This window comes from Herpailurus yagouaroundi, unplaced genomic scaffold, assembly GCF_014898765.1.
Source record: "Herpailurus yagouaroundi ecotype Mexico unplaced genomic scaffold, PumYag 196, whole genome shotgun sequence".
Taxonomy (NCBI): domain Eukaryota; kingdom Metazoa; phylum Chordata; class Mammalia; order Carnivora; family Felidae; genus Herpailurus; species Herpailurus yagouaroundi.
In genome coordinates, this window is record NW_024412427.1 from 25,770,208 (window position 1) to 25,787,748 (window position 17,541).

The window sequence follows — 17,541 nt, forward strand, 5'->3', positions numbered from 1 at the left end:
GAGCCGCAGTCAGACCTGATGTCTGCCCCCAGCCCACCGCTGGGGCCACAGTCAGACTGGCGTGTGCCTTCTCTTCCCCTCTCCTAGGGGCGGGATTCACTGTGGGGTGGGGTGGCCTGTCTGGGCTACTTGCACACTGCCAGGCTTATGATGCTGGGGATCTGGCGTCTTAGCTGGGGTGGGTAGGCAAGGTGCATGGGGGCAGGAGGGGCAGGCTTAGCTTGCTTCTCCTTAGGTGATCCACTTCAGGAGGGGCCCTGTGGCAGCAGGAGGGAGTCAGATCCACTGCCGGAGGTTTGGCTCCGCAGAAGCGCAGAGTTGGGTGTTTGCGCGGAGCACGAGCAAGTTCCCTGGCAGGAACTGGTTCTCTTTGGGATTTTGACTGGGGGATGGGCGGGGGAGATGGCGCTGGCGAGCGCCTTTGTTCCCCACCAAACTGAGCTCTGTTGTCAGGGGGCTCAGCAGCTCTCCTTCCCTTTGTCCTCCAGCCTTCCCGCTTTCTGAGCAGAGCTGTTAACTTATGACCTCCCAGACGCTAAGTCGCGCTTGCTGTCGGAACACAGTCCGTCAGGCCCCTCCGCTTTTTGCAAGCCAGACTCGGGGGCTCTGCTTGGCCGGCGAGCCGCCCCTCCTCCCCGGCTCCCTCCCGCCAGTCCGTGGAGCGCGCACCGCCTCGCCGCCCTTCCTACCCTCTTCCGTGGGCCTCTCGTCTGCACTTGGCTCTGGCGACTCCGTTCTGCTAATCCTCTGGCGGTTTTCTGGGTTATTTAGGCAGGTGTAGGTGGAATCTAAGTGATCAGCAGGACGCGCGGTGAGCCCAGCGTCCTCCTACGCCGCCATCTTCCCTCTCCTCCAAGTTTGTATTTCTGTCACTGTTTTCTTTAAAACTATTCACACCTAAGATTTTCATGTTTTAAATTAAGGAAAAGAAGACAATTTATTTTCAACACTATTCCTAGCAAGAATGGTAGAAAACACTGGATTGACTAAGTCTTTAGGAGGCATCAAATCTTAATATTCATAGTTCTTTAAAGAATAGAGATAGTGTGTTATAATGTCCACATACCACTCAGTGCTCCAACAGCTCCAAAATTTAAGGATTTTCCATCCATTATGCTGGCATCACATTCAATTTCACCCAAGAGATTTAGATTAGATCCCATTCCTGCATTTGTAAATGGAGAATCCTAAGAGATAAAAACAAAAATCAAAATGTCATTAGTTTGTGGGGTTTTTTTAGTTTTTTATCTATTTTTTTGAGTAATCTCTACTCCCATGGTGGGGCACAAACTCATGACCCTGAGTTGTAGATACTCCTCTGACTGAGGCAGACAGATGCCCCTAAAATATAGTTATTCTTAAATAAAATTTAATGTCAGTCCTTTATAAACTGTTCCAAAAACTAGAAAGGGAAAGAATACTTCCCAACTCATTGTACAATACCAGTACTACCCTGATTCCAAAACAAGACAAAGACATCAATGAGGAAAGAAAACTACAGGTGAATATATCTTGAGAATATGGACACAGTATCCTCAAGAAGATAGTAGCAAACCAAATGCAGTAAAACATAAAGAAGTCTTATACACCATGAATAAGAGGGATCCCAGAAAAGTAAATTTGGTTTAATATGTGAAACTTAACGTGATACACCATGTTAATACAGAGGAAAAAAAAAAAAAAAAAGGATCATACCAATAAACATAGAAAAAGCATTTGATAAAATCTAATACCCTTTCATGAGAAAAGCACTCAACTAGAAACAGAATGGAACTTCCTTAACATGATAAAGGGCATCTACAAAAAGTCCAGAGTTAACATCATAACTAATGGTGAAAAACTGAATATTTTTTAAAAAACACATGTGCAAACCTATGCTTTTATTATATAAAAATATAGATAAATACACCGTGTTTTGCTGGTTAAGCCCCCCAAGGAGAGAGGGATGAGAAGGAAAGATTTGGAAGATCAATGGTAAATTTTATTTCTATGATTTGAATTTTCTAACAAAAAATTATTTGTGTATTCCCTAAAGATCAGGAATAATATAGCAAAGTTCACTCTTGTCAATTCTATTTAACATTATACTTGATATTCTGGACAAAACAATTAGGTAAAAGAAAGAAATAATGAGTGTCTAAATTGGAAAAGAAAAAGTAAAATTACCTCTTAGTTGAAGATAATAAAAAGTCCTAAGGACTTGACTAAAAACTATTAGGACTGATAAGTTCAACAGGATTTCAAGATACAAGATTAATGTACAAAAATCAATCATATTTCTACACATTAGCAATGAACAATATGAAGATGAAATTCAGAAAACAATTCCACTTACAATAACATCAAAAAGAATAAAATACTTAGGAAGAAATTCAAAAAAATAATTTTAAGATTTATATACTGAAAACTAAAAAACATCTTGAGAAAAAAATTAAAGAATACCTAAATAAATGGAAAGGCAGCCATGTTTATAGGTCAGAAGGCTTAATAGCTTTAAGAGTAATATTCTCCAAAACTGATCTGCTTCAACACATTCACCTATCAAATCCTACCTGCCTTTTTTCAGGCAGAAATTGACAAACTAATCCTAAACTTCATAGGGAACTGCAAGGGATGCAGAACCACCAAAACCACTTTGAAAAGAAAAAAACAAAATTGGAGGGCTCACACTTCTAGGTTTTTTTTAACTTACTACACAAATACAGCAATCAAGAGGTATACAGCAATATAGGGGTAATATAGGGGTGCCTGGCTGGCTTAGTCAGTGCAGCATGTGACTCTCCATCTTGGGGTCATGAGTTTGAGTCACACATTGGACATGGAACAACTTAAAAAAAAAAAAAAAAAATGGGGCGCCTGGGTGGCGCAGTCGGTTAAGCGTCCGACTTCAGCCAGGTCACGATCTCGCGGTCTGTGAGTTCGAGCCCCGCGTCAGGCTCTGGGCTCATGGCTCAGAGACTGTTTCCAATTCTGTGTCTCCCTCTCTCTCTGCCCCTCCCCCGTTCATGCTCTGTCTCTCTCTGTCCCAAAAATAAATAAACCTTGAAAAAAAAAAAAAATAAAAAAAAAAAAAAAAAAAGACGATGTGATATAAGCATGTAGCTAAGGACAGACATATAGATCAATGTAATAGGATTGACAGAAGCCTCACAGGGCCTGGGTGGCTCAATCGGTTAAGTGTCCAGCTTCGGCTCAGGTCATGATCTCACAGTTCATGGGTTCAAGCCCCGCCATCAGGCTCTGTGCTGACCCCTTGATCAGAGCCTGGAGACTGCTTCAGATTCTGTGTCTCCTTCTCTCTCTGCCCCTCCCCCGCTCACGCTTTGTCTCACTCTGTTTCTCAAAAATAAATAAAAGTAAAAAAAAAAATTTTTTTAATAAAAAAAAAAAGGAAGACTCACATTTATGGTCAATTCAACAAGGATGCCAGAAAAATGCAATAAAGAAAAGACAGTCTTCTATAAGTGGAGCTAGGACAACTGGATATTCAATTCAAGAGAAGAAAGTTTGATGCTATCTCACACCATATACAACTTAACTCCAGGTAAAACAAAGACCTAAATGTAAAGATTAAAACTATAAAAACCATTCAAAGAAAACACTGGAGCAAATGTTTAGACAGTGGTTTCCTAGATATGATACTAAAAGCAAAAGCAACCAAAGAAAAAACTAGATAAGTTGGACTTCTTCAAAATTAAAAACTTTTCGGTTTCAAAGTACACAATAGGGGCACCTGGATGGCTAAGTCGGTTGAACATCTCCTGATTTCAACTCAGGTCATGATCCCAGGGCTGTGGGATCAAGCCCCGCATCAGGCTCCACACTGAGCGTGCAGCCTGCTTAGGAGTGTGTGTGTGTGTGTCTCTCTCTCTTTTTCTCTCTCTCCACCTCCCCCACCCTAAGGCCCTCTCCCCTACTCTCTCTCTCTTTTTAAAAATAAATCTTTAAAGTACACAATAAAAAAAGTAGAAAAAACTCACAGAACTGGGGGGGAGGGATGCAAATCATTTACCCTTAAGAGATTTGTATCCAGGATATATAAAAACTTCCCACAACTCTAAAATAAAAACACAATTTTAAAATGGGAAAAGGACATGAATGAACATTTCTCCAAAGAATATACATAAATGGCCAATAAGCACATGAAAAAATGCTCAACATCAAGAAAAGGCAAATCAAAACCACATAAAATACTACTTCGTACCCACAATTCCACTTACAATAACATCAAAAAGAATCACAAAGACAGATGTGCTGGCAAGGATATGAAGAAATTAGAACCCTTATACACTGCTGGTGGGAATGTACAATGGTAATGCCACTTTGGAAAACATCGGGCAGCCCCTCAAAAACTTAAACATAAAATTACCATTTGACCCAACAATTCCACTTCTAGGTATATACCCAAGAGAAATGAATTGTCTACACAAAACTTGAGCCCAAATATTCTTAACAGCTTATTCAATACTCATACTCCAGCATTTTTGCAAACTCAAATATCCACCAACTGATAAAGTGGATAAGTAAACATGGTATATCTATACAATGGAGTATTAATCAGCAATAAAAAGTAATGAAATACTGATACATGGCAAAATGTACATAAACCTAAAAAACAATGCTAAGTGAAAGAAGCCAGTCACAAATGATCACATATTGGATGATCCAATTTATATGAAATGTCCAGAATAAGCAAATCCAAAAAGAAGATCAGTGGTTGCCAGGGGTTAGGAAAGGGGGAATGGGGGGTGACAGCTAATAGATCCTGCATTTCTTTTGGGGGTGATTCAGATGAACTAAAATTAGACAGGGTGACGACTGCAGAACTTTATGAATATACTAAAAACCAGTGAATTGTATACTATAAAATGGTGAATTCTTTGGTATATGAATTACATCTTTAAAAAGATATCATAAAGAAAAAAAAATAAAAGTTTACATCAACAGGCTACATAGAACATAAAAGCCTGGAATCAGAAGCCAGTCATGTATTTGAAATCTAAAAGAAAAAGACTGCCTTATTTTTCTAATACTGTGAATACAGTTTTTAAAAATATATACCATTAGTCTTGTTATGTCAAGACAATATCATACATAATCTCCCACCACAAATATGGGAACAAAATCTAACAATAAAAAAAAATCTTACAATTAAAAAAAAAAAATCATGGGGACAAAGTCCCAAAAGATTTCATTAAAAAAAAAAAGAAGAAGAAAAGAAAAAAGAAAAGAAAAGAAAAGAAAAGAAAAGAAAAGAAAAGAAAAAAAAAGACCCAGGGGTGGAAAGATTAGGTTGACACTCCTGAGAGTCACTGCATAAATGAAAGACCTACTCCAAAATAACTAAAGGCCATAAAAATGAACAATTCTACCTCACATTCTAGAAAATTAACTCTGTTCTAAGGTAAGACCAATACTATCTAAGAAATCAGGGCAAATCTGGATCAATCCATAGATCACCAAAAAACTCAAGTCATCTACAAATGTCCCCAGTTTCCTGTATTTCTGCAAGATCCGAGAAAAACTGACCAAAATATTAAATCTTCCTAGTATGTACTTACAACTAGAGCAAAGGGGTCAGGGATTGAAGAAAAGGGCTTTTGTCCTAATGCAGTTAGATAATCTAATTGTCCACAGAATATTAATAGTAAGATCACAGGATGGAAAATAACAAAAAGGTTATATAATTAAATAGATATGAGTAAGTAGATAATAAATGCTTTGAGCACCCAAAAAGAAATGGCCTACAGCAGGCTTCCTGAAGGACATTAAACAAAAGTAAAAACTAGCCAGGAAGGTAGAAAATGACAGTTGGTAAAAATGATGTGAGCAACATATAGGCAATGGGAAAGTGTCAGAGCCACAGAAGAAACATTCAGGAAAAACGGTTTACTGGAGCCAAATATGAAGATACAGCTATGCTATTCATCAGAATCTGAACCTGACTGAAAAACACTGAGAAGCCAGTCAAGCTTTCTGTATAAGAGAAAGTCAAGGTTAGCATATTGGTCAAGGAAACTAATTGACATTCTCATGTTGTATGAAAAGGAAGGGGAGAAGACTGGAATCAGAGAGACTAAACTAGGGGCTATTTTATAACATAGGCTTGAAATACTAACTACGTGGCATGGAAATCATAGAAATGGGAACACAAAAAAAAGGGGGGTGGGGATCAGAACTTTGAAACTTGAGAGAGAAATTAAACCATGAATAAGAAAAGGCATTTTATAAGATGTTGGAAAGAGTATGCATAATTAGGCGTAATGCTTCTGAATAAGGCTTTCCAACTTAATATTTCTAGCTAAATCAGTTCATAACTAAATCTTGGGAAAGAGAACACAACCAAAGAAAGATTATGGTTTAAAACAGATGAAGTCTGAATTCTTGCCTTAGATTATTTCATATTTTGAGAACCGAACAAAGAGATTATAAGTAAATTACCACATTACAAAGGTTTTGTTTTGTTTTGTTTTACTTCACATAACCTCCTTTGCCTACTCATGTATATCTTCAAAGTATGAAAAAGGAACTGAAATGTGAGGAAAATGTGAAGCATCTACCCATATGCAGTAATTCCCAAAATACACACACAAGGTTGCACCAATGTATACACTATTTCAACAATCTTTGAAATGGAATATATCACCTAATCAGCTCTGCCAATTTTTTCACAAACTGAACAAAGTTATTCTTTTTTTTAATTGTTAGTTAACCTCTTGGTTTCAGTAGAATTCAGTGACTCATCACTTACACATAACACCCACTGCTCATCACAACACAAAGTTATTCTGAAAATGACTACTGCATGATGATTTAAATTGACTTTTTAAAAATATATATGAAAAGGTAAAGAAATTTAAAGGGTATCTTAGAAACATTTTTTTCAAAAATATTTCTCCTACTTTGAAATATATTTATAACTTCAAAAATATGTCCACTGAACTTCTGCTTCTGATTTTGAAGTCATAATAGGGATTATACTGATCTTCCTAACTAGAAAAATCAGGCAAAATATATAGCAAATGGAGTTCAATCAACAGCCAGCACAGGACTGTGATCCTGAAAGAAGAGATGCTAACCAGACATCTCAACTCAATTCCCAGAAATATTTTCCAGGCTATAGCACAGGGAAGAGAAACCCTAAAGAGAGTGAGGAGACAAAGTTATGAGTGCAAAGAGGCCAAGAAGGTTAGAATATGCAGTATAGGTTACAAAGAGGAAAGAGCTACAAAGAGAGAGGTCTAAAGATACAGAGTCTTGGTGCGCCTGGGTGGCGCAGTCGGTTAAGCGTCCGACTTCAGCCAGGTCACGATCTCGCGGTCCGTGAGTTCGAGCCCCGCGTCAGGCTCTGGGCTGATGGCTCAGAGCCTGGAGCCTGTTTCCGATTCTGTTTCTCCCTCTCTCTCTGCCCCTCCCCCATTCATGCTCTGTCTCTCTCTGTCCCAAAAATAAATAAACGTTGAAAAAAAAAAATTAAAAAATAAATAAATAAATAAATAAATAAATAAAAATAAAGATACAGAGTCTTTAAATAAGTATTTAGTCTGCATATATTTGTTAGGAAACTACCAAGGCCAAAGAAAAAAGCTCTGGAAAACAGTAAGCTGAACAATTTCTGGAGCTCACACAGAAGCAAGAATAGGTCATGTTCCCATCAGCCAGCGTGAGGCTATCAGGGAAAGTCTCAGAAGGTAATGCCTCAAAAGTTAGACCAGATTAGTCTTAGAAAGGTTACTGTAGACCTACACTAACAAAGTTTTAAAGCAAAGCCTCAAAAAAAAAAAATCCAAATGATTTCAATGAACAAGTATGCCCCAAAGAAGTTCCACAATAGCCGACTCCCAAAGATACAAAATTCACAATATTTAGTATAAAATCAAAGATGACCACACATGGAAATAAGCAGAAAACTATGGTCCATATCCAGAAGAAAGTATCAAATAATGAAGAGAGACCCAGAAATGACACAGATAATAGAATTAGCAAACAATTCCAAAGGTAGCTAACAATGTTAAAATAGTTCTGATAAACATAATCTATATATTCAAGTAGGTATAGAAAAACATGAGGGTAAAAAGAAAGGAAGCTATAAAGAAAATAAATAAATTGAACTTCTAAGATGAAAAATATAATAATCTAAGGTAAAAAACCCTTTGGAACAGAAAAACTGTTTACAGTAGGTAAAAATGAATAAAATCTTAAGTACAGACTTTAGTTAGCAATAATAATGTGTCAATATAGGTTCATTAATTGTGAAAAATACACCATACTAAAGTAGATGTTAGTAATAGGGGAAATCAGGTGTTGGGTATATGGGAATTCTCTGTACTACCTTCTGAATTTTTCTGTAAATCTAAAACTGTTCTAAAATTAAAAGTTTCTTTTAAAAAATCAACCCACAGCTTGGGAGAAATTTTTGCAAAACATAAAAATAAAGTCCTTGTATCCAGATTATAAAAAAAAATCCAAGCAACTCAGTAAGACAAACCATCCAAAATTTTTAATGGGCAAATAATTTTATGTACAGATTGCAAATAACATGAAAATAATGAAATTAGTCATATTAACATCATTAGTCATTAGGAAATGCACATTAAAACCATAAGATGCCACTACATAACCTGTATAAATTTTTTAAAAAGTAAAATAAGGGGCGCCTGGGTGGCGCAGTCGGTTAAGCGTCCGACTTCAGCCAGGTCACGATCTCGCGGTCCGTGAGTTCGAGCCCCGCGTCAGGCTCTGGGCTGATGGCTCAGAGCCTGGAGCCTGTTTCCGATTCTGTGTCTCCCTCTCTCTCTGCCCCTCCCCCGTTCATGCTCTGTCTCTCTCTGTCCCAAAAATAAATAAACGTTGAAAAAAAAATAAAAAAATAAAATTAAAAAAAAAAAAAGTAAAATAAAATAAAATGGCTAAAATTAAGAAGACAGACAATAGCGGGGTACCTGGTGGCTCAGTCAGTTAAGTATTGACTTCAGCTCAGGTCATCATCTCACAGCTTGTGAGCTGGAGCCCCACATCAGGCTCTGTGCTGACAGCTCAGAGCCTGGAGCCTCTTTCTGATGAAGGAATCTCAAAAGCATCATGCTAAGTGAAAGAAGCCATTCACAAAAGGCCGCATATCATATGACTGTATTTAATCCAAACTCTAGAAAAGGCAAAATGATAAAAAGCAGATAATGGTTGCCAGAGGTCAATGAAAAGGAGGGGATAGGCAAACAGGCATTAAAAGGGAATTTTGGGGGTGCCTGGGTGGCTCAGTTGGTTGAGCATCCAACTCTGGACTTTGGCTCAGGTCTTGATCTCAAGGTTCATGGGATCGAGCCCCACATCAGGTTCTGTGTTGGTGGTGTAGAACCTGCTTGGGATTCTCTCTCTCCCTCTCTCTCTGCCCCTCTCCCTCACACTTTCTCTCTCAAAATAAACAAACTTTAAAAAGAGAGAAAAAGAATTTTAAAGGTGATGAAAATGTTATATACAACTGCAATGGTGATTACATGATTGTACATATTTGTCATAAAATCAAACTGTACACTTAAAATTGGTGAATTTTGTTGTATATAAATTACCCTTCAATAAAACTGACAAAAAAAGAAGTGTATCTCTCATTTGATACAAACTGATCACCCTATATACTAATTTTCCCCTTATAAAAAATATACATTAAGTTTTTTAAATGGTCATTTTTTTATTTTCTGACTTGAATCAGTTTGTTCAACTAGAAAGCATTATGCCAAATCAGTAGCAAGCAATCCTTTTAAAATTTGTCAGAAATTTTGTTACTCTCATGTTCAAAAACCTATAATGGTTTCCCATAATACTCAGAATAAAATCTAAAGTCTTAATTTCCAAGATGTACAAGACCCTACATAATCTGGCCCCTCCCTCCTCACACATACTATTTATAAGCCGCCATTGACCTCCTTGTAATTCCATGAGCACACAGAGAACATTCCCACCTGAGGATTTTACATTTGTTCATTCATTCCTTTGAAATGCTGAGTTTAGTGAGTCACTCTAATAAGAGAAAAAGCCAATAAATAAAGACTGTGTGTTTATGCAGAAACATACACATATACATATATATAAATAGCTGATGTTCCATGGGGATAAAGTGTTATAAAGAATAGGTTGAGTAAGAAGAGATAATGGGATAATTTTCCCTCTAACCAAAAACTCCCTTCCCCAACATCTTTGCATGGCTTTCTCCTCCATTTCATTCAGATCTCTACTCAAATGACATCTGTGGGCACTCTGCTTACTGAGTTATTAGCATTTCTCCAAACTTCCCCAACCATTTTTTTTCTCTTACTATCTTATTGTTCTTTATGGCACTTTTTACTACTTGACATTATATGTACTTTCTGTTTGTCTAATTCTCTTCATAGACTGTTAAGCCCGGTAAGTATAGTAATTTGTCTTTTTAGATATTGTATTCAGATGTCTAATGTAATGCTTGGCACTTAGTAGCTACTTGATAAATATTTGCAGAATGAATGAATAGGAGTTAATTACAACCAGATATAAATAGAATGATTGTGAACTGTAACCCCTTAAGCTGATACTTATTGATTCTTACAGGTTACCCTTATAGAGAAATACCAGAAAAATGTAATAGAGTATTAAGAATTCAATCTTTTCAGGGCACCTGGGTGGCTAAGTTAGTTAAGCATCCAACTATTGATTTTGGCTCAGGTCATGATCACACAAGGTTTCGTGAGTTCAAGCCCCACAGCAGGCTCTGCGCGCTGACTGTGCTGAGACTGCTTGGGATTCCCTCTCTCTCCTCCCCCTCTCTCTCTGCCCCATGCCCACTTACACTCTGACTCTTTCTCAAAATAAATAAGGAAACTTAAAAAAAAAAAAAGAATTCAACTGTTTCACAATTAAAACAAGAGAAATGAAATAAATTCAAGCAATAGCATTTTCAGCTTCTAAAAGATGAAATTTTAAAAGCAAAATATTTTTTCAAGTTTATTTTGAGAAAGAAGGAGTGGGGGAGGGGCAGAGAGAGAGGGAGACACAGAATCCCAAGCAGGCTCCATGCTGTCAGCACAAAGCCCAATGTGGGGCTCAATCCCACAACTGCGAAATTATGACCCAAGCTGATATCAAGTGTCAGGCACTTAACCAACTGGGCCACCCACGCTCCCCAAAAGCAAAATATTTTTTAAGTTTATTCATGACTTTCAGAGGAGACAAAGTTTTACAAAATAAGATCCCTCTGACTGTGTAACCCAGCAAAGAGAGAGCAGGAAAGCCAAAAATGCAAGTCAGGAGCTACACCCCCATCAGGACATGTAAACCCTTTCCTATTAGTAAAATTTGCAAACACCGAGCCAAGGCAAAGATCTGCAAAGCATTACTCTTTCACTACAAACCACAACCTGTATTACCCATTTAACATCCTTTGCTGAAAGCATAAAATATGAACTATTTGCAAGGCTATAGAGTATACTGTACCTCTGGGGATCTATTATGAGACCTCTATTATCAGCTCTTACAGATGCAAACAATTTAGCTTTCAAATGTTGTACAAAAACTAGACTGGCACAATATAAAATCATTTTTATATAAAATGATTTATGTTTGTCCAATTTCTAATCTCCCTTTAAGAAGTTAGACATTTACAGGAAATTACTGGTATGTTAGTATTCATACCCTGTTATTCAAGTACAAATCAACAAACACACCATTAGATGAATAAAATACAGTAGAATGAAATTATGTGATAATATGGTTTCTTATTCACATGAAGTATGCTAAGATATCAAAATTATTTTAATCACTACCTTCATTAGCATGCAGGTTAGCTTTATTAATCTAAAGCTGATGAGAAAGAGAAAAAATAAACAGGTTCTGAAACAAACTAGCTGTTGAAACTCTTTTAAATAGAGTAATAAAAACAGGATGTACACTCCATGTTGTTATAGCCTTTCTCAAACTAACCCTGATAAAACCTGTGTATACATATCCTACCTGACACTATCCTAAGAATTACAAATTCTCTAGTATTTTATGATCAATCATCATTATTTACAGGATGAATAGAGACCAATGAAAATGTATTTACCAAAAAATCATTTGGGGATATTTTGTTGGTTTTTTTGTTTAGCAGCTAATGAAACTCAAACTCTCAAGAATGGGATTACTGAAGGACTTTCAGTTTAGATACCTCTGTGGTAGCATAGGTTAAGTTTCATTCATTCAACAAATATTTATTGGACATCGATGTGCCAGGCAAATCTTTTCTGTAAAGAGCCAGATATATTATACAGCTCAGGCTTTGTGGGCCACACAGGCAATTCTACAACTACTCAACTCTGCCTTTCTAGCATGAAAGTAGCCAGAGAAAATACAAAAACAAATAAGCATAGCTTTGTTCCAATAAAACTTCATTTATAAACACTGAAATTTAAATTTCACAACATTTTCTGGTGTCATGAAATATTATTCTTCTCTTGACCTTTTTTTCCAACCATTTAAGAAAGTAAAAACCATATTTAGCTTGCAGACTGTTCAAAACCAAGCAGCAGTCCAGATTTGGCTTTCAGGCCATAGTTTGTAAATCCATAATGTAAACCATGTGGATATAGCAAAACAGAAAAATATCCTTGCCCACATGGAGCCTCCGTTCTAGATAAGAGAGACAGACAATAAAAAACTAAATAAATTAGATGGCATATTAGATAGCAGTAAATATGATGGAGAAAAATGAAACAGGACAGGAGATAGGGCATGGTCAGAGGGCTATAATGGGGAGACAACACTACAGCGGTAGTTACAATTTATTTTTCAAGTGTTTATTTTGACATAATTCCAGACTTGCAATAGTAGTACAGTATCTAGAACATATTAAGAACTCCAACTTCCAATTATAACCAAAATATAACCCAATTAAAAAATGGCCAAAGGACTTGAATAGACTCCAATAGGCATTTCTCTGAAGAAGATACACAAGTGGTCAACAGGCACATGAAAAGATGTTCAACGTCAGTAATTATTAAAGAAATAAAAATAAGAAGCACTATGATGTACCATCTCACACCTATGAGATGGCCATACTCACAAAGACAAAAAATAGCAACTGCTGGCAAGAATGTAGAGAAATTGTAACCCTCATACACTGCTGTTGGTAATATAAAATGGTTCAGCTGCTGTGGAAACAGTTTGATAGTTCCACAAAAAGTTAAACACAAGAGTTAGTATCATCTAGCAATTCGGTACTCAGACAAATGTGTGTAACAGGAATGTTCACAGCAACACTCTTCACAAATGAGAAAAAGTAGTAACAACTTAGATCTGCCTGTCAATAGATGAAGGGATAAATAAACTGTGGCATATACATGAACAATGTTGAATTATACTCTACAAAAAATAAGGAAGTACTAATACATGCTACAATGTGAATGAACCTTAAAAACATTATGTTAAGTGAAAGTCAGACACAAAAGATCACATATTGTATGATTCCATTTATATGAAATATTCAGTACAGGTAAATCCATAGAGACAGAAAGCAGACTGGTGGTTGCCATGGGGTTAGGGGAGGAGGGAATGGAAAGCAACCACTTAATGGTACACGGTTTCTTTCAGGGAGATAAAAATGTTCCAGGAATAAGAGGGTGGCAGTAGCACAATATTACAAATCTTTAAATGCCACTCAATTACTTTAAAATGACTAATTTTGTGTTATGTGAATTTCACCTCAATTAACCAAAAAAAAAAAAAAAAAAGCAGACACAAAAGACTTATTTACAGCATGATTCCATTTCAGAAAAGGCTTTACCCCAGAGTAACTAGAAGGGGACATAACTGGCCTTCTGGAGGGGTGCAAATGTTTTGTTATCTGGGTGCTGGTTCCACGGGGCTATGTTCACTCTGAAAAATTCAAGGAGCTGTCCCTTATAATAAATGTGTATATTTTTCTATGTGTATATTATACGTCATTAAAAATTTTTGAAACTATAATGTATAATTCTGAAAATAAAAGATTAACTGCAATTTTTTTTTAACTGTTACCATTGTGGGGTAAAAGACCCAAGGAATCTCTCTGTATTATTTTTTTAAGTTTATTTATTTTTGAGAGAGAGCAAGCAAAAGCATGCAAGAGGGGCAGAGGGAGAGGGAACCAGAGAGAATCCCAAGCAGGCTCTGCACTGTCAGTGCAGAGTCCAATGTAGGATGTGAACCCATGAACTGCAAGATCATGACCCAAGCCGAAATCAAGAGTCAGACACTCAACTGACTGAGCCACCCACGTGCCCCTCTCCGTATTATTTCATACAACTACATGTAAGTCTACAATTATCTCAAAACAAAAAGGTTTTTTTAAAAAGAATCAGAAAACTAAAATTTCCAGATTCCCATCCCCAAAGATTCTGATTTAGGTCCTCTGAGGTGCAGATAGGGAATATTTTCATTTTTTTGAAAAAGCTGCCTCAAGTGATTCTAATCCAGGTGGCCACAACTCACACCTTGAGAAACTCCAACCTAAATGAATTCCAAAATCTGTTTAACTTCACTTTCTCTGTGAACCTCATCTAAAGGAGGCTTTCCCACGCATCTATCAGCAAAAGCATGGAAGAGGTGAGAAGCAAGGAAGCACACGTGAGCTAAGAGAGGCTACAAAAGCTAACCACTTTGGAAGCCAAGACTCAACTTTTACTGCAGAAAAATTAGGTGAACTGGAAGATTAATAAAATAGAGAATTACTGAAAAGAACATACAAAGCTTTCTGGATAATCATCACAGATGCAGCCACAGGTATTATGTGCAAATCAATGACTTTTCTAAGTATGTTTTCCATTTAGAAGTAGTGGAATCAAGATAAGATAAATGATGTTGGAAGCTAAATGTCCTTTAGGAGGTTAGCAAGAAAAAGTTTGGAAATCAGTGCGATATGCTTGTACTTATGGTCATTTCTGGTACATTCTTCACCACAAAACACTGAAAATAATATTTTACTCCTGAGACAAGAAGTAAATAAAGGAACAATTTAGTTCAAGTTTAGTTGGGCCATACAGTATTTTGATCTGCTTTAGCTCCAGCTCTAAACTCTTTGGAGTGAGATACTTTGGTTCTGGTTCAAACTGCTTTGATGGGAAATTTTTTGAAAAGTCTTTAGTTTGATTTGAAGTTCATTTTCAAAATAATAAGTTAATATTTCAGTCCAATTCCAATTGCAAAAATTCAAATCAAAGCTCATTCCACTTTTACCCTTACTTTTGGTAGAAATCCCTGTTAAGCTATCAATTCATTTTCTAGGCCTTTCCAACAAGACAAAAGTTGGTGTATCTGCCCAAGCCTTATTTTCAGCTTTACCTTGAACTGAAAATACAATTACAAAGCCTCCTATACTTAAAAGTGGCAGACTGCAGGCCTGAGAGAATGCATGCTCCATGTAGCCAGGTATCATTTTTTCAATAGAAGCTAGAAATACATATTTTTTAGTCTCCTAATTTTTAAATGTTGGCAACAAATTCCAATTTTTATGAACTAGTCTAACAGCCAATCAACACATATCTGTGAACTGTCTCTTCTGCAACCTCTGGCCTAATGGTTAATAAGGTATTAAGCTTCTGTTGCAAAATCTGAGCTTTGCTAAGTCTTCAGTGAAAACTGAATACACGATACAGATTTCAGGCAAAGTAGCACTTTGACACAAATGCCAGTCCAAACAACAAATCATGATTTCATTCTCATGCTTAGTTGAATATTTAAAATACTGAATATTCTTTCTTCTTGCTGCATAAACAAGAAGAACAAATACAGGAGTAAGCCACTACAAGCACTGTAGTCTAACTACAATGTGTCAACACACTTTACTAGGAAGAGCCAGGTTAGTGTCAAATGCCACATATCTTCTGATTATGACAATTAGAATTTATAATACTATTTTGCTTCTCCAAATAAGTCAGATAAGCTTTCTACCCAGAATCCACAAGAAGAAAGATGAATCATGGTATTCTTCTCAAGATTATGTTGGTCACCATTAGTCTACTTCATATGGAACTTTATTTAATGGTGAACTGACATATCAAAATGATAAAACACGATATTCTTTGGAGCCAGTAGTTTGGAGCAGAAAAACTCAAAAAACAACACACACACACACACACACACACACACACACACACACACACACAGAGCTTACATAGCTCCATGGGGTGGGGGCTTCAATATTCAGGTAACGTAAAAAAAGACAAAGAGGAAATCAGGTGAAATAATTAAAGGATAGTAAGAACCTATCTATAAATTAGATATCAGATTCCACATTGTTTTAGAAAGTTGGCTCTCATCTCAGTGTGAACTGTAATGATTTCAAGATCGAAGCAATAAGCACATGAAACTAAATAAGCATTAAATTTGAAGAAATTATGGCATTCAGATGGACAATATTTACAGGAAGAAAAATTCTTGGGTAAACAAAGAAACAGTAACAAGGTAACCAACTCAGAAATCTGCTCAAGTACCCTGTCCATGAAAATCACAATTAGTTTACCCAGGCCTTGCCCTTCCCCTACCTATCCTCCACAACTTTCCCATTCACCATTTCTCTACACCTCTTTCAGGATACAGGGGATGGGCTTAAAAAGGCACAAATCTACCAATATATACTGCCTGACTTGTCCAGTTTTGGGGGGGGGGGCACCATGAAAAGCTGGTAAAACTACGATAAAACTTTTTTTTAGTACTAGTAATTTTTTTAATCTTTAATGTTTTATTTTTGAGAGAGAGAGAGAGACAGAGACAGAGAAACAGAACACCAGCAGGGGAGGGGCAGAGACAGAGGGACACACAGAATCCGAAGCAGGATCCCCGCTCTGAGCTGTCAGCACAGAGCCCGATGTGGGGCTCGAACACATGAGCCTCAAGATCATGACCTGAACCAAAGTCGGATGTTTAACCGACTGAGCCACCTAGGTGCCCCTACTAGTAAATTTTATTTACTGGGTTAACCTTGTTTTGACTGACTGACTGACTGACTGACTGACTGACTGAAGAATGTGGACAATAGAGATCTGCCACAAGGAAATTACAAGATTATGGATTTGTTGTAATGTCTGATACAATATTGACCTAAAAAGGAGAATTTTCACAACTGGAGCTAATTAAAAGGTCAAAGTATTTGTTACCATGAGACTGTAGACAACATGGTTGGAAAGAAGCTAGACAGAACATTCCATTTAATATCCACTTTGCAAGTAGTTGTTAACTCCTTGAAAGATCTTCAGGCCAAGTGATATCAATGTGATAGGAGCATGTTGTGTCTAAAAATATGAGAAACATGCAGCTCCCAACATAGCACAGGGCAATTTACCATTATAAATATTCTTAGTTAATGCTTCTGTATAGAAACCAGTAGACATTTGCAAATTCATTTTCAGGTCACTGAAAACAAAACCCAGAAAACCTTTTTTTTCTTTCATCCATGTGTTGAAAACGAACTTAGAACTATTCTCTAAAATAGGATCATATTTCACTCAAATACTAGCCAATTAAAAACAAGCAAGACCCACTTGACTGATATATACTATTGTT

General features: G+C 36.8%; 1 protein-coding gene across 10 annotated transcripts in view; it reads right to left on the bottom strand.

Annotated features, from left to right (window-relative positions):
* Positions 1-17,541, bottom strand: part of TASP1 (taspase 1) — a 307,910-nt gene that overhangs the window by 264,811 nt on the left and 25,558 nt on the right. For all 10 annotated transcript variants that reach the window (XR_005782143.1, XR_005782144.1, XM_040447716.1 and 7 more), the window contains one exon: positions 1,067-1,187. Coding sequence is in view for 8 of the 10 variants with exons in the window: in XM_040447716.1 (XP_040303650.1) it covers positions 1,067-1,187 (121 nt within the window). In the remaining 2 variants the exon portion in view is untranslated. The remainder of the gene's footprint in view (positions 1-1,066; positions 1,188-17,541) is intronic.